The sequence below is a fragment of the Mandrillus leucophaeus genome, unplaced genomic scaffold (assembly GCF_000951045.1).
Source record: "Mandrillus leucophaeus isolate KB7577 unplaced genomic scaffold, Mleu.le_1.0 Scaffold355, whole genome shotgun sequence".
In the NCBI taxonomy this organism is placed as follows: domain Eukaryota; kingdom Metazoa; phylum Chordata; class Mammalia; order Primates; family Cercopithecidae; genus Mandrillus; species Mandrillus leucophaeus.
In genome coordinates this window covers 1,162,813-1,187,068 of record NW_012103754.1, presented here as the reverse complement: position 1 = coordinate 1,187,068, position 24,256 = coordinate 1,162,813, and the positions used below count along the sequence as shown (strand labels likewise).

Genomic DNA, 24,256 nt, shown 5'->3' with positions numbered 1-24,256 from the left:
ACAACCTTCCCCAAAACACTTTTTTGCGGCCGGGCACAGTGGCTCATGCCTGTAATCCTAGCACTTTGGGAGGCCGAGGCGGGCAGATCACAAGTTCAGGAGTTCAAGACCAGCCTGGCCAGATGGTGAAACCCAGTCTCTACTAAAAATACAAAAAATTAGCCGGGCGTGGTGGCAGACGCCTGTAATCCCAGCTTCTTGAGAGGCTGAGGCAGGAGAATTGCCTGAAACCCAGGAGGCGGAGCTTGCAGTGAGCCGAGATCATGCCTCTGCACTCCAGCCTGGGTGACAGAGCGAGACTCCGTCTCAGAAAAACAAAACAAAACAGAAACACCTTTTCTGCATTCCCGTTTCTGCGGTGTCTCCCACAGGCAGGGACCTCCGAAGTGATGTTGTTTCTTCCGGGCTCTGTGGCCTCCGGAGCTGTGAAGAGCTTCAGCCTCCACGTCTTTACCTCCTTCCCAGACCTTGCACATTTTCCCTCCAGAGTTGGGAAAAGATGCAAATGTTTCCTCTCAGAGCAATAGGAAAGGAAAATGCCCTCCTAACTTCGTTGTTTTTTCTTTTTAAAATTAAGATATCAATCTCCCACAGGTGTGGAAATGCTTTTATTGTACTAATTAAAACAGTTTGAAGATGGTCTAAATTGTCGGTATAGAAACCTTTTCTCCTCATTTTAGAACTTTAATTTGCTCATTATTTTTGTTTTTGACTAGTCTGAAAATAAATGCATTCTTTTAGTAAATATTTAATGAAATAACGGCTGTGTCCCCCAAGCCCTGTGGCAAGCAATGGGCATCTGTGTTTTCTGTATAAACCAAGTGTCTACAGGTTGCCTGTTACTGGAGCTGAGAAATTCGTGGGGTATGTTTGGGATGGTCTAGGCTAAAGTAGATTGTGTGATAAAGATGAAATTTTGTTGGAGGTGCTGAGTTGGAGGGACACAGGTGCCCCTTGATGGGGCAAAGCACCTCCCGGTGGCTTTGATGAAAGGGCCAGGATGGCCCATCTGGAAACAGAAAATAAGAGTGGTTTCTGCAGATACAGGGCAGCAGAGCCACTGCGGACAGCAGGAGTCAGGCTGAGGCAGCACAGCTTCTCATGGGGGATCAGGGGATCCCCTGCCAGATGCAGCAGCACCAGGGCTGTGGGGCCAGCCAAGGGGGGTGACTCTAGGAGCACAAGAGTCAGACACACACGGCTCCTCCTGACGGTTAACCAGGGAAATGGTTCTCAGCCCTCTAACAAATGGACTCAATAGCACCTGACAGCAGTTTTCTAAAAGCTCAGGGTGTTTCTATTTTTGTTTTTGTTTGTTTGTTTGTTTTGAGACGAAGTCTCACTCTTGTTGCCCAGGCTGGAGAGCAATGGTGCGATCTCGGTTCACTGCAACCTCCGCCTCCCAGGTTCAAGCAATTCTCCTGCCTCAGCCTCCCGAGTAGCTGGGAGTACCGACGACGGCCGCCACACCTGACTAATTTTTGTATTTTCAGTACAGACAGGGGTTCACCATGTTGGCCAGGCTGGTCTCAAACTCCTGACCTCAGGCAGTCCACCCGCCTCGGCCTCCAAAAGTGGTGGGATTACAGGCCTGAGCCACCGCACCCGGCCTCTAAAAGCTCAGATTTGGAATGTCGCTCATGCCTTCCTCCTCCAGTTTGCCGTTCCTCCGATCTGTCTTCCTCCAAGTTGTTCCCACCCCTTGGCCCCAGGAGTCTCTTTGTCACGTGGGCGTCCCCTTCCCAGGCTAACGAGGATGCCTGGCTATTTCTCCCAGTTCTGTTTGGTCTAAACATGAGACACCACAGGCCCGGCCTTCTGTCCCGTGAAAGCCTCACTGCCCCTGGGGGAACCGGCCCAGTGCTCACGTGTTGCTGCGCGTGCACTTGTCCGGGACTTCTGCTGGGAGCCTGCGGTGGGCAGGGCGCTGACGATAGAACCAGACAGTCTTAGCTGAAGCACCACACAGGGCGGGTGGATGAGCAGAGACAGCAGCAGAGGCCCTGGACTGCGCTCTGATCAGACCCCGCGGGAGTGAGGGTCGCCCAGCCTTGAGGAGGGAGTGCTTCTGGAGGAGGCGACGGTGGAACCAAGAGGAGTGGATGAGGGACGAAGGCGGATGTGAGGAGCGGGGCACAGGGAGGGGCACCAGTGTCAGGCAAAGGTGCAGCCACAGAGTCAGACCATGGATGAGGGCCTGGGCAGCGAGCAGGAGGAGGAGTGAGAAGAGAGGCCAGGGATTCACCAGGGTTCCCAGCAAGAAGAGATCTCCAGTCTTCAATATGGAGATGACTGGCCAGACAGATAAAGATATTTGTGTGTGTGTGTGTGTGTGTGTGTGTGTGCGCGCGCGCGCATGACAGAGAGGGGAGAGAGGGGGAAGAGAGAGAGCGAGAGAGAGTGCTGGCTTCTGTGTGTGCTCCTGATGTCATTGTGGGAGGTAAACTCTGAAGAGGATGCAGAGCTGTCTCCGTTGCTCTGGAGAGGTGAGAACTAAGTGCAGGCTGGGCGATAACAGGAATGCACTTAAATGCCGTGGACTCAGCATTCTTGCTGTCTCCAGCTCCTTTATGAACAAACCCTGCAGAAAGAGCTCTGGCTTCTGAGCTGGAATATCCTAGCCTGGCAAACAGCCAGGCAGTGTCACAGGGTGGGACGGGACTCTGCCTTGCTGTGCTTCCCGTCTTGGGGACCACGGCATGAGCGAGATGGGCTCAACGAAGGTTCAGGTCTGTGAGAGAAACCGTGCAGCCTCTCCCCTGTGCAGGTTACAATGAGTGGAGGGAGTTCTGTGGCCTGCCTCGCCTGGAGACCCCTGCTGACCTGAGCACAGCCATCGCCAGCAGGAGCGTGGCCGACAAGATCCTGGACTTGTACAAGCATCCTGACAACATCGACGTCTGGCTGGGAGGCTTAGCTGAAAACTTCCTCCCCAGGGCTCGGACAGGCCCCCTGTTTGCCTGTCTCATTGGGAAGCAGATGAAGGCTCTGCGGGACGGAGACTGGTAGGTTCCTGTCCGGAATGTCTTCCTTCTTGTTCTGCACAGAGGCAGGTGGTCTGCATTGGTTCAGAAGCCAGCCAGACCTGCATCCAAATTCTGGCTCCACCGCTCGACTCTTACATAAGCTGATCAGATTGTTTCTCCCACCCATAGTTTCCTTAACCTAGAACTGTGTTTTCATAACAATGAAGCAACTACAAAGCACGTAGCATTTAGAATGGGAGCTAGCACTGATTTTTCCTAGATCCAACCACATGAGCAAACAGGCGCCTAACAAAAACAAATTGTGACACACTCATGACAGCCCTGAGACTGCATCCCATCCCCCACGTCCCCTGACAATGCCCAGGAAAGCGCAGAGGTGGACAGTGACTCAGGCGCAGACACAGGCTATGCCTGGTGCTCATGGATGCCTCTGGGCTGGACAAGCCTTCCCGGTCCGCCAGCCCCTGCCTGCACACAGAGGTGCTTGCCGGTAGCAGAAAGCTGAGGTCCCGGTTTGCCTGCCTCGTACATGTCTGCTCCCTCCTCAAGTTCAACCTGGAATGTGGAGGTTTGTACTGGAGGGAGTCAGAGCCAGATCCTGTTCCCGTCTGACTCTGAGTCCTTCCCCACTCCCGTAGAAGCAGGTGCACAGGATACCAGTGTTAAGATTTTGGAACAACACAGACAAAAACAATGGGAAAACGTTTTCTTTTGCTTTTAAAGACATCCCTACCTATCCAGTTCTCTCTCTATTTTTGGTAGTCACTGTGCCAAGGTCAGATTTTTGTTGTAAAGGATCTGTGCTCTTCCCAGAGAGTGCACCTGCCACACGCGGAGGCTCCTGTCCTTTCCCCAGTGTGACTTTTGTCTCTAATTTCGGGGATGCAGCATTTCAAAGAGCTACGAACACCTGAGGAGAAATTACCAGATGAACTTGTCTCCCTCATAGCTGTGTCTTCAGTAAACGTGCGTTTGGAATTCTCTGGGACATGGGAAGCCACTCGCTCAGAAGGGGGAAGATTTCACCAACTTGCCCCATATGTGTGTCTCCCAAGCGTGTTTTATGCCACCCATGGCTGAAGCTCCATCTGAAATCAGAGGCAGCTGGCAGATTCCTGGGGTGGTGCCCGCAATTTCTCATCCTGTGTATTTATGACCAAATATCTCCCCAATGCAAAAATGGGGTCAATTAACTTCCATGTAGTGGGGCCTACTTTTTTATGTTCTAAGAGGAATTCATCCCCGTGATGGGAAGCAGAAGAGCTTTATGTGGCCGGGGAAATGCGTGTTTTATGGCACTCAGGCCAGGAGCTGCTGGGGCTTTGGCAACGATTTTCGTATTTTGAGGGGAAAGTGGGACTTCATTTCTTCACATTGCAATTTTCTTGATTACCCATGGCCTGGAGGAAGAAGCTGAAGGTAGAGAGACCGTGCAGGGCACGCTGACTTCAGACTAGAGAGCAGCACCCTGGAAAGCAGCTGAATTTGCTGTAATTATTCTTGTTTTTAACACAGCATTGCACCCCAAATAACAGCAATGCAGCAAAATAGATTCTCACAGTCAACACGCGAAGTGGCTCTGAGCCCCTCCTCCATCTGACGCCGCTCGTTCAGACAGCCAGGTGCACGCCGTGCTGCCCCTCCGCATCTCCTTCAGGTCCTCAGTGCCTGCACCTGCGCGGCCCCGGGTGCTGGGGGTCTGGGCAGGCGCCGCAGGGGAGGCCAGCAGCACACAGCAGTGGGTGGCTGGTCCTGAGTGCCTGCCCTGGGGGTTCTCCAGGCACCGTGAACTTATGCTCTGTCTCCTTCCCTGGAGGTTTTGGTGGGAGAACAGCCACGTCTTCACGGACACGCAGAGGCATGAGCTGGAGAAGCACTCCCTGTCTCGGGTCATCTGTGACAACACCGGCCTCACCAGGGTGCCCGTGGACGCCTTCCGAGTCGGAAAATTCCCCGAAGACTTTGAGTCTTGTGACAGCATCCCTGGCATGAACCTGGAGGCCTGGAGGGAGACCTTTCCTCAAGGTGACGTTTGGTCTCTTCTCATACCACCTTACAGCACATGCATCTCATCAAACAAACCTTGTCTTCCCAAGGAGCTGAGTTCAACTTTTCCCTGTTTAGAAAACAGTCAACGCCCTGCCTTACACCCTCAGGGCAGCTCCCGGGGCGGGCGGGACCCTTCTCTAGTGAGACAGGAACTGGGGGCCTAGAAAATGGGAGCCAGCGGGGCCCAACCTGGGAAGTGACGGTGTGTGCTGCGTGGTTGCTGAGTGAGTGACCACAGGGCTCCCCAGCCTCGGCACCAGCCCCTCCAGGGCACAAGTGTGCCCGTGACAGGGACGTTGGTATGTGGTTTTCTTTTCTCGCAGTTTGACTACATGTCAACCTGTCCACATTTCACAGATGACAAGTGTGGCTTCCCAGAGAGCGTGGAGAATGGGGACTTTGTGCACTGTGAGGAGTCTGGGAGGCGCGTGCTGGTGTATTCCTGCCGGCACGGGTATGAGCTCCAAGGCCACGAGCAACTCACTTGCACCCAGGAAGGATGGGATTTCCAGCCTCCGCTCTGCAAAGGTCAGTTCTTTCTTCAATAACAATTACAAAACATCTGCATGTTTCCGATATAAATTAACAATGCAACGTCATTGAAAATTTATTCGCCAAAAGATGCTTCTGAAACTGTTATCTTCCCAGCAGCAATTTGGGGATAGGAAGCAAGGGCTCTCCCTTTGGCTGGCCGTGTTCCCAGCTGGCCTCTTTCTAGGTAGTGAGGCCTCAGAATAGGCACGTGGAATCGTGACCAGTGGGGTCACCTGTGAGGGAAGAGAGAGGGGAGTTCATGAGTTCCAGGCAAAGTTGTGGTGAACTCGCAGGGCCACTTTCTCAAAGGAAACACGGCAGCAAACGTCTCCACTGCAGGAACCCATAGAGTTAGTCCCGCCTCTGCCTCCCACAGGTGGCTGATTCCGAAGCCCATGCCTGGTTCTTCTCCAGTCGCTGGGTTTCACTCCCAGCCTCCTGCATGTTTAGGTGTAGACAGGTGCGGGCTCCTAGCGGTGACTTGAGAGCAGGTTGGGGAGGCAAAGGCAAAACAGCTGTGGGCCACCTCCACCTCCTCCTCCCATGCGCCTGGCTTGAGTGGGTGTCAGCCCAGGGCACCTGGGAGCAGGTTTGCTGGACAACAGAGCCTCCCAGGGGAAGAGCCACGTACTGGGGTCCCTCTGCGGGGAGCAGCAGAATGAGAGTCCCCCACTGACTGTTCTGAGACAGAAAGAGCCCTCTGGGTGCAACTCCTGAGGCTGGGGCATCCTGTCGAAGCGGCGTGTGTCCCCCAGCTACTTCAGAAACGCCCTGCAACAAAACCCGGACCGCTGGCTCTGGTCTCATGGGCCAGGGGGTCAGGGCAGGCAGGAGCAGGAATGGCTGCTGTTCTCGGAGGCAGGTTGCTCAGACGACACTCACCAGCAATGTTTAGAAGGCCAGGCTGCCTTCAGGGACTGCGTTTTAGGGGAGGAAAACTGGCATCAGACACAGAGCCTCCTGTGAGCTGCTGCTATGAGCTGCACTAACCTAGACCACAGAAGAAAGAGAGGGTCTCGTGCCAGAATCTGGCTGGTTTGCAAGTAGAAATAAAAGCAAAATCCACAGTTTTCAGTTTTCTCAGAGTTTTCAGAAGATGAGAGTCCTGGAGCCAGTGCTTTGGGAGACCCAGGTGAAAGAATCCTTTGCGGCCAGGAGTTCAAGACCAGCCTGAGAAACATAGTGAAACCCCATCTCTACAAAAAAAAAAAAAAAAAAAAAAAAAGGCCTGGAGGGGGATGGTGGGATAAGTTGCACAAGGTCAATACCATTGAACTGTACATTTAAAAATGGCTGAGGTGGTAAATTTCACATTATGTATAATTTAGCACAGTAACAAAATTTCCATTTCAATTTTGAAAGTCCAAAATGTTTGTCCTTGAAGGGTTGCAGTGGCCAACTGCTTCCAGACCCTCAGTCGTAAAGGGAGAGGCTGAGACCCCGCGTGCACCAGAGACCCAGCAGGACTCAGTGCTAGGGCAGGGGTCAGGTAGGGGTGCGGCTCCCTCCAAGTCTGTGGTCTCAGGTGCCCTCCCAGGAGCCATCTTTCTGTTAGGAGAGGAGAGAAGGGATGAGGAGAGGAGGAAACGAAGCCACCTGGGGAATGGTGCCTCAGAAATAACTTTCAGAGTCGCTAAGGACACAGGGAGCTGCCTGGGCACAGATAGGGCAGAGGCCTGCTACGTAGATGCGGGAGGGTGTCATCGCTGGAAACCGGCAGCCTGGGCTGGAAACCCTCGTTTAAACTGTTAATTGCACGATGCTAGATTTGTAGACGTGCTCCCCTGCTGCGTTCTGGGATTGGTCACAAATGACAATGTACAAGGAAACCACCCAGAGGTTAGACAATGCCCCAGAGAACAGCAGACCAGGATGTTTCTCCCAGGGAACTTTCCGGAAGCCTCGGTGATAGAAACACAGCTACTCTGTCGGGCGATGACATCTGTGTAAACTCGTGGTTGCTGTTAACACCACTGCATGACTCCTGGCCGCGGGCTCTGTCACTGACCCTTCAGTGACAAAGGGATCACGAATCGCGCTTCTCCTGTTCCCTTGGCTTAGAGACTGTGCAAGCTTGAAGTGCCCACTTCACCCCCGTTCCTGGTTTTCCATGTTGGCATCACCATTAAGGAATTGACGGCAAGTGCTTCAGGGTGCAGCACGTTGCATGTTCTGTGTTAACAAGCCTTCCTGTGGTGCATTTCACTGTACACCTACGTCCGTCCTTGCCCAAATACCCAGATGTTTCACGTGTCCATTTTAGCTTATCTTAAGTATGAATGACCCCAAAGTGCTATCACAGGGATCTGCAAGGTGCAAATACAAATGGGCGAGACCTTAGAGTGGATCGGGAAGGGAGACTGCTGGTGTCCTGCAACCTGCCTGTGCAGAGCTGTCCCCTGTGCACGTGCCCTCTGACCTTCTGGCCTGTGACTTTCTCATCTGTCTCCTAAACGAGGAATGCTCCTCCAGCCTCCTCTAGACCATCCTATGCCATCAAAATCACTCTTTTGTTATTGAAGTCTTTTCATTTATCTTCCTTGATTTTTAGTCCAACAGTTAACAGCTGTCTAAGGTTAAGACCTGTTGTGAGAAGGACTATTTCTGAACCAGTCTGGGTACTCCCCAGGGTGTAGGACTGTTTCTCAGCGTGGTCCGTGCACAGGAGCCGGTGCTCCTGGCGGATTCCCTGGCTGCAGCAGCAACGTCACCAGGGAGCTTGTTAGACCTGCGGCGCCTGGGGCCCCGCCACAATCCCTGAGTCAGAATCCACACACTTCACGAGACCCCGTTAGACTGTGTGTGTGAAGGTCCAAGACGCCCATCGGCCAACCCTAACTCATTCTGTCTTCTCTCTGTAGTTCACTGACTCGGGCCCAACTTCATGTTCTCCTGCCACAGCCATTTCAGTAGCCATTTAATCTGTCTCCCAAAATTGCTGAGTCTCTGCGCCTCCAGGTTTTCAAACGTTAAATGAGGACAGGAATGAGGCATCAATTTAAATTAGTTAGAAATGCACAAAGAGTGGGGCGCAGGCCTGTTGATGACACCGTGCGTGCCCAGGCGCCGTGCTCCGAATGCTGGGACAGCTGCACCCAGAACAGTTACGCTGCACAGTTAGCAGGGCGTCCGCTGACTTGGAAGAGTGTTGGTGACACTTGGTGACACATCACTCAATAAATGTGCAGGCTGCACAGCAGTGTGTGCACTGGGAATCCGTTCAGGTGTTTTTAAAGCAGTGGGCCACGGGCACACACATCACTTTGATGAGTGTCCTCCCGAATGCGAGGGGAGCGCTAGGCTGTGCTCCAGAGCCTGTTCATACTGGAGACCTCGGCAGCCTGCCATGGGAACAGGGAGGAGGGATTGCTGACCTGCAGCAATACGACTCTTTTTCTTGTTTGTTTTATCACATCTATAATTAAAATATGTCTTAGAAATAAATGACAAAACTCAAAAATCTGGTACAAGTGCATGTGCACAAATATTTTTACCACAGCTATTCCCTGCACTAGAAGTTTCAAAATCAAGAATCACAAGGGAAAAAAATCAAGAGAGAGGAAACTTTACATTTACGGTAAATTGACAAGAATGTAAGTACTCAAGCAGGTCCTCAGTGAAATCTCCTCATCAACATGTCTGCGGCTCCAGAAAGGAAGGCTGTGGACTTAACTGAATAATATAGAAAAACAAATAGTATTTGCTGTTCTCTTCTCTATTCAAATTCTACTTATTCACTAAAACTCATCCACATAAAAACTTGATATTAAGGCTGGGCGTGATGGCTCACGCCTGTAATCCTAGCACTTTGGGAGACCAAGGCAGGTGGATCATGAGGTCAGGAGTTCAACACCAGCCTAGCCAAGATGGTGAAACCCCACCTCTACTAAAAATACAAAGAAGAAAAATTAGCCAGTCATGGTGGTGGGTGTCTGTAATCCCAGCTACCCAGGAGGCTGAGGCAAGAGAATTGCTTGAACCCAGGAGGTGGAGGTTTCAGTGAGCCGAGATTGCACCACTGCACTCCAGCCTGGGCAACAGAGTGAGACTCCGTCTCAAAAAAAAACAAAAAACAAAAAAACTGGCAAATGCATTGCAGTGAGTCTCCTCTGAGTGCCTTGATGCTACAGATTTCAAATAGATAAAAAGCTATGAATCAGTGGCTTTTTACATCAGTTATTGTCAGGAGGTTATGCAGTAAACGAATATACATAAATGCTTTGTGCATATTATGGAAAATATGGTTCACAACCAATACTAATTTGCTTAGAGAAATGGAAACATCCGTGCACATCTGTGCACTCACTGTGCATGGAGACTGTGGACGCCACGGCCACTCTTCTTGAAACTCAAGGTGAAGCAGCCAGAGAGCACAGTCTCGGCCTCTGTGCAGGTTGCCCTGGTATCTGGGGACACTGCGGCTGAGGCTGGTTTCCTCCTCTGCTGGGGAGAGTGCTGCTCTTCAGACAGGGCCGATTTGTCCCCCTCCTTCCTGTCCATCCTCGGGAAGGAGACCTGCATGGCCCTGGCCCCTGACTCAGGCTTCTGCTTAGAATAAACTGACCCTGGGTGGAGCGTTGTGGGCCAAACTGTGCCCCCCAAAAGCTATGCTCAAGTTCTAGCCCCGTGTACCTCTGCATGTGGCCTGAAGAAGAGGCAAGGCCTTTGCAGGTGCCATCAAGTTAAAATGAGGCTGTCGGGTACGTCCCGATCCAATGTGCAGTGTCCTCGTAGGAAGAGGAGACAAGACACAGAGAGATGGGAACGTGTGAAGACCCAGGATGGAAACAAAGCATCTGCCAGGCATGGGCCCCCCAGGACCCCCCAGGAGCCAGAGCATGCAGGAATGACCCCCTCCCCCGAGAGCCTTCCGAAGGAGCACCGCCCGGCCGACACCCTGATTTCAGACCTGTGACCTCCAGAACTATTGGAGGATGCATTTCTGTTGCTTGGAGCCGTCCAGTTTGTGATGATTTTTCCGAGCAGCCACAGGGAACTCATACCTAGGATGAGTCTGAGCTGCAGGGAGGGGGTGAGGAGAGGGGCGGAAGCTGCTCCAAGGGAACTCCCCGAGAGGGAGGTAGGGATGTGTTGGCAGCTGCCGTTCCCACTCTGAGGGCCCCATGGCACACCCTGGGGGTGAAGAAGAGAAAACGGGCTTGCAGCATCCATGGGTGATGGCCTCGATTTCTCACGCAATCATGATAGAAACACTCCCCTACCCCAGGGCGGCTGCAGATGCCTTCGCACAGCTCCGGCGCTTCACAGCTCTGCATAGCGGGATGCAGGAGGGGCTGGTTCCAGGGGCAGATGCCTTCGCACAGCTCCGGTGCTTCACAGCTCTGCATAGCGGGATGCAGGAGGGGCTGGTTCCAGCGGCAGATGCCTTCGCACAGCTCTGCATAGCGGGATGCAGGAGGGGCTGGTTCCTTCGCACAGCTCCGGCGCTTCACAGCTCTGCATAGCGGGATGCAGGAGGGGCTGGTTCCAGCGGCAGATGCCTTCGCACAGCTCTGCATAGCGGGATGCAGGAGGGGCTGGTTCTAGCGGCAGATGCCTTCGCACAGCTCTGGCGCTTCACAGCTCTGCATAGCGGGATGCAGGAGGGGCTGGTTCCAGTGGCAGATGCCTTCACACAGCTCTGCATAGGGGGATGCAGGAGGGGCTGGTTCCAGGGGCAGATACCTTCGTGCAGCTCCGGCGCTTCACAGCTCTACATAGGGGGATGCAGGAGGGGCTGGTTCCAGGGGCAGATGCCTTCGTGCAGCTCCGGCACTTCACAGCTCTGCATAGCGGGATGCAGGAGGGGCTGGTTCCAGGGGCAGCTTTAGCCAAGAAAGACCTTCTATGTTTAACAGCCTTGACATGGTTACCTATACATAAAACTTTAATAGCTGCTGCAAGATACAGACAATTAACAGTGGCCGATAGTCAATAGCTCCAATCCCTTGAAATTTCTTTACCCTTGTCTTATACTTTTTATTTTTTTGAGACGGAGTCTCACTCTGTCGCCCAGGCAGGAGTGCAGTGGTGTAATCTCTGCTCACTGCAACCTCTGCTTCCTGGGCTCAAGTGATTCTCCTGCCTCGGCCTCCTGAGTAGCTGGGATTACAGGTACCCACCACCGTACCTGGCTAATATTTGTATTTTTAGTAGAGACGGGATTTCACCATGTTGGCCAGGCTGGTCTCAAACTCCTGATCTCAGGTGACCCCCCACCTCAGCCTCCCAAAGTGTTGGGATTAGAGGCGTGAGCCACCGCACCCGGCTTCTCATACTCTTATAGAGTGGTTGTCATTATCAATAATGTCATTATTAAAGACTGTCCTCTTCAGAAAGCCTGAGATATCCCCAACACCCTGCTAGTTGTCATAAGCACCATCTTTGATTCCAGGCCCGTTTTTCACAACAGACATAATGATACCCATTCTGTAACAGAAAACCAGCTGGAACCAAGGCTCCCCCCGACCCCAGAGCCCTGAGTTAGGAATGGGTAGTCCCACCCAGTGCAGCCCCTCACCCTGGGGAGCAGGAGGGCAGCAGGCCACCCCAGCTGACCTTCAAGGCCCCGCAGGTCTCCGGCACTGGGTCGCCTGAGCGCTGCCCAGGTTCGCACATTCTCCTCGTCCTGGGGTGGCCGAGTCGGGGGCCAAGTCCCTGTGGCCTGTGTGGACCCCAGCTCTTCCACTCAGCGGTGAGATTGGGGAGAGCCCCTCCACCCCTCCCAGTACCTTCGCTCTGTCTGGGGGTGTCGTCGGCACCAGGACCCCAGGAGCGCAGGCAGGTTGCTGCCCCCAGCCTGGCCCTCGGCAGAGACTGCACCCAGTCCAGCTCTGTTCCCTCCAGACAGAGCAGCTCCTGGAAGAGCACGTGTCCCAGCACTGACAGCACCTGTGCCATTCAGAGAACATACACTGGGCATGTGGAGCAGACCTGTGACACGCTCCTGCTTGTTTTCTAAAATTGACCAGAAAAGGAACATTATTTGAACAAAATGTACAGCAGATTATCTGGAAATAGAAGCCTAGGGGATGAGGTACTAGATGTAGGATTCGTGTTCAAGGAGAGCAGGAGGGGACGCACCATCCTCACTGGCGGTGGCAGGTGGCCCCAGTCCTTGCTCTCAGAGGACCTGGAGCATCTGGGCCAGCTGGGAGTCTCTGCTTGGGCGAAGCGGACCCTGCCCTACCCTCCCCCTGGCCCCTTCCTGCCCCTGTGTCCTGCACTTGGCCAAATTCCACATTCCCCTATCCCAGGCAGACCCTAATTTCCTCCAGGAAGGCTCCTGTGACTTGGGCCTGAGTGAACCCCAGTGTGTGGACTCCCTGCAGGCTCAGAGCCCACGGCCAGCGTGTGTCCGTCTTCTCCTCGTCACCTTTTCAGATGTGCAGGGAGCAGGGGGCAGCCACACAACAGCAGAGGTGGTGCCTGGTTCCCCCTAGACTGGGTGGGGTGTCAGGCAAAGGGCTGACCTTCCCAGACAGAAGCATCTCCCAGAACGGGGGTCACACGGGAGAGAAGGGGGTGCGGCTGCTTCCTCTCACGTGTGTGGCCTTGTGTGTCTGGCAGATGTGAACGAGTGTGCAGACGGTGCCCACCCACCCTGCCACGCCTCTGCGAGGTGCAGAAACACCAAGGGCGGCTTCCAGTGCCTCTGCGTGGACCCCTATGAGTTAGGAGACGATGGGAGAACCTGCATAGGTGAGTCTGCTCCCCTCCCTCTCTGTCCATCTATTTGCGAGTTTTTGTAAAATGAAGAAAAATGTGTTCAAGTTAGGCAACTGTCAATCACCATCTTGATTGGGAAGGGCAGAGATGAATAAGACACCAAGCCCAGGTGCCCGAGGGGCGTCCGCGCTGTGCTGGGGGCAGAGGATGTATTTCATATCTGCTGTTTGTGCAGAGATCCTCGGTGCATGCTGAGGCTGGGGGCGGCAGCCAGAACGCATTTCCAGACAAGGTCCACAGGTGCATACCCAACCTAGATCACCCCCAAGACACAAAACTTATGAAACAGGCAGTGTTCAATACAGACCCATCCATCACCTCTCCTCCTCCTAGGCCCCCTCCAAATGCACCCGACTGCACCCTGACCAGGGCCAGCAGCACAGCTGCCTGCCTGTCGCCCACCCCCACCTCTGGATGTCCCCGCCCTGCATGGGGCCTGGGTGCTCAACATCCACCTTGGATGGCCTTGCCCAGTCCCCCAGCTCTGCCCTCAGATCAGGGACAGCGTCTTCCTCACCGCTGCCTCCAAGTCAGGCGCCAGATACGCCCAAACTTTGGAAGAATTTACTCCCCTGAAAATTGTGGCTCTTAAGTAAGCATTATCTTTAATCTTCATTTTATACAAAAGGACACTAGTGATAAGAGGGCGAGATGCTGCCACTCACACAGCCACTCCGTAGCTGGCCGGGAATTTGTGTTAATAGTTGACTTCCAACTCTTATAGAAAAATAATTATTCGCCAGACTCGAGTTACAGACAGAATTCCTTTGAGCTACTGTCATAGGGGAGTGAGGTCTCCAGAAAGAACCAAGTGCAAGGCCCAAATGCAGCAAAGGCAGCTGGGACGTCCAGCCAGGACAGAAAGACGTCAGTGCAAAACGCTTCATGACTCAACTTCATTAAGGGGATTCTGATAAGCTGGAATAATAGGATTCTTGCTGAAACTCAGCTCCTCAGGCGAAGGACACAAGGGCCAAGGTTAAGGCCAGTCAAGAAGCGAGTGAGTCTGAAAAAAGATGGCCAGAACGCAGCTGCGTGGGGCCTTCAGAGGCCGAGGATGCTCCTTCTGGTGCTCTGAAGCTACATCCGCCTGACAGGCGTGTCCTCCCTTCCTGTGTCAAGCACACCCCCTTCCTGTGTCAGGCACACCCCCCTCCTGTGTCAAGCACACCCCCCTCCTGTGTCAGACACACCCCCCTCCTGTGTCAGGCACACCCCACCCTCTTGTTTCGGATGTCCGCTCTCTGCACAGCATTCCCCCCTCACACTCATTGTTTTATCAGCCTCTGGTTTTATTCATATTTTTTCTCCATATGAAATCATAGCTTCTCTTCATTTCAAACCAGACCACTCTCAGTCATGGAAAACTAGAAACAGCAGTTCTTGCATTCAGGTTTTAAAATAAAATGTTTAAATCAACGGTTCAGATGTGAATTGCAAAGGTAGCCAGGTGGCGAAGCTGCCACGTTCACAGAGAGGAGCTCAGCTGCTTTCCGCATTGTTATTATAAACCCACGAAAGCCGATTCAGAACCCTGCTCAGGTGAAGCCGGTGGGACATTTACATCAAGATTGCAGTTTTGCTGCACTGCAGCCCAGAAGCACTTGCTGTATTCTTGGTAATATCTCACTCCGTCAGATGGCTCCGTGGGGCCCCAGAAAACACTTCTACTGCTGTCCTCCAGCTGAAGCCACCACCCTCCACCCTCCCAGTGTTTTCTTCTGGACTCACCCACAGAAGGATGGAGAAAGGAGGCCCAGTGGAAGTCAGGAACAGCCCTGGGAGAGCACAGAGATGAATTTGTGCCTAAGAGGGCTCACCCACTACCTCTCTTCCTCTTCCCGGAGAGCACCCAGAGATGAATTCGTGCCTAAGAGAATTTGCACACCACCTCTCTTCCTCCTGGGCCCCCTTTGAACACCTGCACCATGACTGGGGCCAGCAGCACATGAGCCTAAGACCATTTTGTGCACCAGGGCCCAGGTCTGAGAGATTAATATGCAGGTGCTCAGGGCTTCTCTTGTCTCCACGGTGACTTACAGACTTAGATTTAGATACAGGTGTGCATATAGATATTGATTATGGATATAGACAATTGTAGATATAGGTACAGATGCAGATATATAGATATAAATTCACCTATAGGTATAAAAGAATAGATTTAAATTTAGGTATAGGTATCCCTATATATGTTTAGATGTAGAAACACACATAGATTTCGGTGTCAATATAATTATGGAGGGAGCTCTGCTTTTGTTGTGTTTTGTTCCTAACGTTGCAGTTAAAGGAACTGTATTGATTTCCTGGGGGTGCCGTGGCAAAGCCCTGCAGACTGGGGATGCCACAGCAAAGCCCTGCAGACTGGGGGTGCCATCGCAAAGCCCTGCAGACTGGGGGTGCCACAGCAAAGCCCTGCAGACTGGGGGTGCCACAGCAAAGCCCTGCAGACTGGGCACTTGAACAAGAGATTTATCTCTCAGCGAGTCCTGGAGGCTGGAATCCAAGATCAAGGTGAGAGCAGAGCTGGCTCCCCCTGAGGACTCGCCCCTTGGCTGCAGACACCACTTCTCCCCGTGTCCTCCCAGGGCGGTCCCTCTGTGTGTCTGAGGCCTCATATCATAAGGATATGATATGACATAAGGATATGTCCCACCAGCTGCACCTGAGCAGGGTTCTGAATCGGCTTTCGTGGGTTTATAATAATAATGTGGAAAGCAGCTGAGCTCCTCTCTGTGAACGTGGCAGCTTCGCCACCTAGCTGCCTTGGGCCACGGCCCATAGTGACATCCCCGTGTCACTGCAATTACCCCCTCAAATGCTCCATCCCCAAATCAGCCACATTCTGAGGCCAGGGGCATTGGGGCTTCAGCATGAGAATCTGGGAGATCCAGTTCAGCCCACGACAGCACGTGGCCCACGGTGCCATCTTTTAATCTTCAGAATAAAACCTTAGAAGAAGTTCATACACAGGAGCATAAGCTAATTTCCAACATGTTGCTTCAAATGTCTCGTTTTAGTTTTTTTCCTGAGAACAATTACAACATATATTTATCTGTTTCCTACATCTTAAGGACTCTTTTCTATAAACCCTGAAGTCAAATGTGTCTCTGGAGTTGAGACGTTCCCTCCCAGTGCTACCTCTTTGCTAAGGAATCCCCCTGCCTGGACGCCGTCCATCTGCCTCTCCAGGTCTTGCCCCCGTCAAGGGCGTCCGAGAGAACCCCTGAGCCCGGCCCGGACCAGCGCCCATGCAGTGCCCGTGCTCAGGGCAGCTCTGAGCTCCGCGCTGCCTGCTGGTTCTGTGTGGTGGATGTGATGATTGCATGGTGCTGTCCCTGCCCTGCTCTGCCCCTGCTGGGCTCCTGGCTGCTGAACGTGAAGTCAGGGTCCACCGCAGAACACTCGTCTTCCTGCTGAGCCCTGCAGCCCCTCAAGCAGCTGGCTGCCTCCAGGAGTCTCCTCTCCAACAGCTGCCCTGTGCCTCCCTGGCCTCCCTGGCAGGACCCAGGCCCTCTGGAGGCACTGGGCCGGGCCACCGGTGGAGCCTGATGGGGAGCGATGGTGGACAGTGACCTTCTCTTTCTAAGGAAGAGACTGAGGGAGGGAAAGTGCCCCCAGAGCATCTCAGGAGCTGGGAGGTGAACAGCTGGGGATGCAAGCTTCCCCCACCAGCAGCACCCTTGTAATGACCCTGCTGCCCCTGCAAAATCGTCCGCGGAAAATTAGGATACTGGGCATGACCTTTCTGCATCTCTGATGCACAAGCCTAACTGTTGTTCCATGGAGGCCACATATGTCCCTGTTGAAAGGGCCCTGCTCCCACGCAAGCAGCCATCAGTGCCTTCTCCGTACAGACAGCGCAGGCCAGCAGGACCCAGCACCATCCCTGGATGCACCAGCTCTGTCACTGCTGGACAGAACACCCCAAAAGGTTGATGGACGTGGCTGTCCCTCAGCTTTCAGAATGACAGCTTGAATCCCGAGCCTGCTTCCATGAGGAAGGGTGGACACCAGGAGAGAAGCAGAGGCCCCGGCTGGGTGGGACACGCACTCAGGTGCTGAGGGCTCAGAGTGAACCAGGAGCAACAGCTGAGCCATGTTTACAGCCCCTCATACGAGCCCTGGCTGGAGGCCGGAGGTTCCAGGGAAGGTGGGCACCAGAGCCCGTGTCTGAGAAATTAATACACAGGTGCCATGGCTGCTGCTTCTGTCTTCACGGTGACTTACAGACACGGACGCCGAGGCCTGGGAGGATGAAGCGTAGCTGTGAGAGGAGCTCACATTCCGCTGGCCCACGAGAGCTCCAGCCCCGGCCAGCCCGTGTGCTGGTTGTCATATTAGATGGACTCTGCAGAGGAACAGGGGCAATCAGAGATGCAGATGTGTGCACAGAAATAGTTCTAGATTAGACAGAGACATCCATAGAGACACAGTTTGTAGATGTAGTTGTATAGGTTTAGATATAGATATCGATTTAAATATATATGGATATTGATTGAGATATACATACTTGCATGGATTCACATAGATTAGACATACATATAGATAACAAAAATGTAGACATGGATATAGTTATACCAATTTAGATTTGGATATAGATATAGTTTTAGACTTAGGTACAGATGCAGATATAAAAATATAAATTTACACATAGGTATAGAATAGATTCAGGTGTAGCTATCCCTATATAAGTTTGGATATAGGGCCGGGCGCAGTGGCTCAAGCCTGTAATCCCAGCACTTTGGGAGGCCGAGACGGGCGGATCACGAGGTCAGGAGATCGAGACCATCCTGGCTAACACGGTGAAACCCCGTCTCTACTAAAAAAATACAAAAAACTAGGCGGGCGAGGTGGCGGGCGCCTGTAGTCCCAGCTCCTCGGGAGGCTGAGGCAGGAGAATGGCGGGAACCCGGGAGGCGGAGCTTGCAGTGAGCCGAGATCCGGCCACTGCACTCCAGCCTGGGCGACAGAGCGCAGAGCGAGACTCCGTCTCAAAAAAAGTTTGGATATAGACACAATATAGATTTGGTATAGATGTAAATACAGCGGTAGACACCCATACACAGACGTAGTTTTAGATGTGCATCTAGCTCTATGTATAGATACGTGAAGGCATCTCTATCCTGCAGAACTGGTCATGGAATTAGAGAGGCTGAGGAGTCCCAGGATCTGCCGTCTGCAAACTGGCGCCCCAGCGTTGCTGGCGGAGTAGTTCCTGTCCGGGTAGTTCCTGTCCGGGTAGTTCCGGTCCGGGTAGTTCCGGTCCGGGTAGTTCCAGTCCGGGTAGTTCCGGTCCGGGTAGTTCCAGTCTGAGGGCAGACGAAGCTGCCATGAGATGTCCCAGCTCAAGCAGCAAGTCAGGAAAAGAGAAGTGAAGTCCTTTTCCCTCCACTTCCTGCTCTACTGGGTCCCTGAAAGGATGGGACAGGGCCCACCCATGTTGGGGAGAGCCGTCTGCTTTTCTCAGACCACAGATTCCAGTGCCGATCCCTTCCAGAACCTATCTCAAAAACACAGCAGGAATAATGTCTAATCTGGGCCTCTGTGCTCCAGTCAAGTGGACACATAAAATTAACCATCCCGGTCATTATTCTGACCTGAATGCTCCAAAATCCCGATGCCCTCTGTCTGCCCAGGGCCTGCCAAAACCCGATACCCTTTCTTTCCAAAGGCCCTGGAAGGCCTTCACCCAGCCTCAGGGAATCCCCCCTCGCCCAGCCCCACAAGAGGGGGCACCCACACCCACGCCCACAGCAGAGAACTCCAGGGCTCCCTGGAGTGGCACTGAAGAGGTCAGGAAGCCACTCTGGCAGCAGCTGTGACCTTGGCGATGCCCCCGTAGGACATACAGGGGCTTCGGGGCCTGTCTCAGCCGGGAATCCCCCAGCAACACACAGCCTTAAATCTGGCTCCAGGCGCAGTTACTGGTTCTTGAAATTGAAAATGCCAAGAAAGAAAAGTTTGGAGCAAAGAACAAAGGAAAAGTTTCTGCTGTGCGGCATCTGGCCTTTCCTCGGCCCGGGCTCATTTCACACTTTCGGGTAGACATGGAGCTGCTTACGTCCCTGCTGTGCGTCTGCCGTTTGCTGGTGTGAGGTGGGCTTCAATCAGATGCTCGCCATGGCCCAGCACGTGGCTCCTCCTCTTACTCAAGGCTCTGATGTCAGATGCTTGGCTTTGCCAGTTTTTGAGGTTCCACAGGTGGCCCCTGAAAACCTCTAGCCCAATTTCTCAGAACCAAATCCAGCAGGAAGGGTGAGTCCCCCTCCCAGAAATGTCAAACATCAATTCCAGAACGAATTTCCATGGCTGCGCTGTCCTGACTGCCCTGACCTGGTCTGTGCGTACCTGGAATCCCCACTCAGGCCTAGATCGGCTCAGCCTTCCCCGCACGGCCAGCCCCAGCAGCACAGGCGGAGCCCCCACCTGTAGTAGCCATGGGGGTGAGAACGAGCAGCAGCCGATGGAAACATGAACCCAGCCTCTTTCCGAATGTGGGAGGAGCGGCGTCCCACGGCCAGCAAGCTGCTCTGCTCTCCACCGACTTTTAGCAAGAGGCCGGTGTGCTCATTTTGCCCTGCAGACTCTCCTGCGTCTGTGAGAGGTGGCAGGAAGGAGATCCTGGAGGCGGGAGGATGGTTAGAGGAGCCCAGGAGGAAAAGTCATGAGGTGCAAAAGCTAAAAGGACAGGATCGTTTTGGAGAAACAGTCAGGATGTGCATTTAGGATTTATTCATTCATTCTTGTATCCACCAAATACTTGCTGAGTGTCCAAGACCCATGCTAGGAAGACAGTCATGGACACTACCTGTGTCTGGGCTGGAAATGAGACACACCTGCAAATCATGCCCAGGCGCTAAGTGGCACAGGGAACTGCCGCCACCCACAGACGCATTCATCACTGACTTTAAAAAATCCAGTGTGAGAACCAAACCAAGCACCCAATTCCCCCAGCCACTGCCTTCGTCTGGTGCTTGAACGTGCTCCCTTAGCCCCAGAGCCTTTCTTCAACCACAAGTGATGATATTTATCCAGGGCGACTCATGTTTGTTTTAAAAAAACACTGATTGGTAGTATTTAAGTTCTTATTTAAAAGTCAGTTTTCATTTCATCTTGGGTTTCTCCTTGGCCACCTCGAATGGGCACTTAAACAGAAAAGTCAGTAATAAAACTGTGGTCAGAGGAGCTCTGAGTTCAAAGCCGCACTGGCCCCAGGCTGGTATCTCCTTGCGGAGAGCATAGAAGCCAAGGGCCAGACCCAGGAGCCCTTACTCAGTCCCTGGCTTTGTCAGACGAAGACACAGGTCCAGGTGGGAGGCACTTCCTCAGGCCCCTCACCAGATGCTCTGGGGCTGGCTCCCAGGCTGCCTCTCTCCTCTGTCCTGTCTTCAGGGCCTTCTGCACTTCTCTGTCCGATTCACACTGACCCTGTTCAGTTGATTTCTGGAATGGGCTGATGAAACCCAGCATGAGCTCCAAAATCTGCTGCCATCCCGTGCCCCTGTCCCCCCAGGGCTCCAGCTCTGCAAGGTGCAGACCACCTTCCCTCGACCACAGTTTCACCTCTAGGAGGTGTCTGGGAAAAATAAAATGCAGCCAAGGGCAAAACCTCATGGTGTTACACCACATCCCCTACAGACCACTTTGTCCCACTTTCCTGCCCCGGTCAAAGACCCCACAGGGCTCCCTGGGTCCTGCGGTCCACTCAGAGGGCACTGAGAGTCCTCCCTGGTTTGGGCAGTGAGGTGTGCTTTCTGTCCTGCAGGACAGCGTCCATGCCAAGCCCACAGTGAGGCTGCCATAGAGAGCGAGCCAGCTTCTCTGCCCTGTGTCCCCTGCTGGCTCTCCCCACGTCACATTCGGGTCTGGACTTAACGGTCTATGGCTTTTCTGGGCAGATAAATGACCCTCCCTCCCTCCCTCCTTCTGTACATCGTGCTGTGGGGTGAAGGCAGCTGGCCCAGGACAGGGTGTGGCCCAGACTCAGGCAGGACAACGTGGCTTGCCCAGGCCCTGGAAGGTTCTTCTAACCAGGCCTCTTTCTGTGCCCCAGACTCCGGGAGGCTCCCTCGGGCGACTTGGGTCTCCATGTCACTGGCTGCTCTGCTGATTGGAGGCTTGGCAGGTCTCACCTCGACGGTGATTTGCAGGTGGTAAGTCCTTCACTTTTTGACTGTTACTCAGACACAACACAATCTCCTTTCCTCTGGACATGGTTGCAGTGAAGCTGCTTTATTTTCCCAAAGCTAACATAGATTACTGGTATCTCAAAGGCATTGATCTCAGAGCGATTTTGTGCAATGTCTTAGACTCTCCGGGTCATTCTTTATGCTTTAAGTAATGAAAGTGGAGTGATCATTTGTACACCTTAGGTGGTGTCAGGTATCTGTGGACGAAGATTCAGCAATATGGAATACATTTCTAACATTAAGTGATTGCATTGAAGTCGTCTCTTGTTAGGAGTAAAGATTCTTCTAAAGGTTTCTCAGAGAAAAAAGGTCATCCATGAATGAAAAGTTTTATTCCTCAGTTTTATTTCCTCCCTTGAGGGCAGAAATTGAAAGCTGAACTTTCATGGTAAAAATGGCGCTGCTGTTGAAAGACTCAGACCCGAACCTGAGAGAACCTGAGAGTTCCTGCCCTGTGAGAGTGCTGTCTGCAGAAAGAACCCCTCAAGGCTGCCTCGGGTGGGGCCGCTGGTCCACGTCCCTAGCCCCGAGGAACCAGCTCTGCTCCTTGCTGCTGCCACTCAACTTGCTGCTCTTGAGAACCAAACTTCTTGAGCATCACTTCATTTTTAATGCACAATTGTTCATTTTTTATAGAAAGTGTTAAAAATAACAGCAAACACTATAAAAAGTCATTGCAGCCGCAGGCTGGGCCCCCAGGGCCATGCCCAGAATACCTGCAAATAGAGGCCACAGTTACTCGGCCTCTGCTCTCCCTGAGTGCCAGGCTCAGCCCAACACAACCTGTGCACGCTCCTGCTAGAGCCAGCCCTGCCCTCTGCCAGGATGACCCCTGCAGTCTCCTTTGCCTTCACCTTCCCCCTCCACCCCGGCCTTCAGAGCTCCTCACTGGCCAAGCCCCCAGTACCACCCCATACCACACGCATGGATTATCCAAGCCTCCTGGCACCACCCCATACCACACATGTATGGATTATCCAAGCCCCCAAACATCACCCGACGCCACATGTCTATGGATTATCCATGACTTTCCCACCCTAAGGCCATCTTCCAGGCTGTTTCTCATCTTCCCAATAATAGAAACTCAACATTCTAGCAAACCTTCATTTTTCTAGCAACTTCTTGGTACACTGAGGAACGTCTGCGCCTTGAACAAGAAACCTTTTTCTCACAGTTTTTGCACCTCCTACAGGGACTGGTTTTTTAAAACTTGAAAGCTTAGCAACCAGAAGTTACCCAGATCACTGTCGTTTCCAAAGGGCCTTGTCAACAATCCACAACAATGGCCTCTTTTCTGTTGTTTTTGTTTTCGTGGCCACTTGTAAGGGAAGCCCCTGTGCCTGCCATCTGCTCTGCATGCTGTTTCTCTGCTGCTGAGATGTGGTAGTAAAGCCAGTTCCTGGTTTCAGTTATTCTGCAAGGCCTCTGGCAACTACTGTGGTTGACCCAGACGCCCACATTTGACACAAGAGCTTCTGATCCATCTGGCATACGACATTTCAGTGATGTATTTCTGAGTAGCGTCATAGCTTCTGTCAAAACTAACATACACCATAATTCAGACAACTGTGAGAAATTCCTTCCAGTAGAGAGGTGATAGTAACAGCTAAAGCCATGTGTTGGAGGCAATGCTAAGTCATCCTTAGCCACTGTCTCCTCTGATTTTCTGATCAATCATCTGACTCAGGTGTTTGCCATGGCTTGAACTGTGCGTTGCCCAAAACATGTGTTAATACCCTGACCTTTAGGACCTCAGAATGTAACCTTATTTGGAACTAAGGTCTCTGCAAGTGTAATTAGTTACAGTGAGATTGCCCTGGAGTACAGGGGACCCTAATTCATATAGCTGGTGTTCCTCTAGAAAGAAGAGTTTGCACAGTCATGCCCGGCAGGCAAAGGCCATCTCGACGGGAAGGCAGATATCAGGGTGGGGTTTCTCTAGGCGGGGGCCTGGGAAGATCGCCAGTGGCCACAGGAACTGGGAGGGAGGCTGGGGAGCTGCCTGCAGGCACCTCGACGTGGACTCCTGCCTCCAGAACTCTAGATCATAAACTTCTGCTGTTTAAGCAGCCAGGTCTGTGGTCCTCTGTGACTGCAGCCCCAGAAAACTAACAAAGTGCTGTGATTGTGTCCATTTTCCGTGTAGCATGAGGAGGTAGAGCGAGAGCCTGTTACTGGCTCAAAGCTGGTAAGCCCAGAGCAGATCCTTGAACCCAAGACCTGTCTGGTGCTAGAGGTCGTGCCACAGCTGCCCGGATTCTCCTCACAGGAAGATTATATCTCACATGCAGAGGCTGTTGTTTCAAATAATCATTACCAGTGAAGACTGAATAATCACCTACTCTCTCTACAAGACACTGTATTGATCTGTTTTGGGAAGAGACTACTTTAACGTTTAAATGGTGTCTCTAGTTTTAGATGGGGTGGTGGTAGGAAATATTCCCTATGTTTTATGAATCATTTGGTCTTTAAACCTTAAAAACTTTAATTACTAATAATTAAAACCCTCAGCTAACCATGAAATAGAGTAAGCAATAAAAATTGAATAGGCTGTAAGCAAATAACTTCAAATTAGCTGGTTCTATAATTTTTTTTTTTTACTTTTTTTTTACACTATTTATTTTCCCAATATGAAACTAATTAGTGAGCTCATTCTTTTTTTTATTTTATTTTATTTATTTATTTATTTATTTATTATTATACTTTAAGTTCCAGGGTACATGTGCATAACGTGCAGGTTTGTTACATATGTATACTTGTGCCATGTTG

General features: G+C 52.4%; 1 protein-coding gene across 1 annotated transcript in view; it reads left to right on the top strand.

Annotated features, from left to right (window-relative positions):
* Positions 1-24,256, top strand: part of TPO (thyroid peroxidase) — a 132,527-nt gene that overhangs the window by 89,025 nt on the left and 19,246 nt on the right. Inside the window, exons 10-14 of the mRNA XM_011989529.1 lie at positions 2,768-3,005; positions 4,804-5,012; positions 5,394-5,564; positions 13,140-13,271; positions 21,352-21,451. Coding sequence (XP_011844919.1) covers positions 2,768-3,005; positions 4,804-5,012; positions 5,394-5,564; positions 13,140-13,271; positions 21,352-21,451 — 850 coding nt within the window. The remainder of the gene's footprint in view (positions 1-2,767; positions 3,006-4,803; positions 5,013-5,393; positions 5,565-13,139; positions 13,272-21,351; positions 21,452-24,256) is intronic.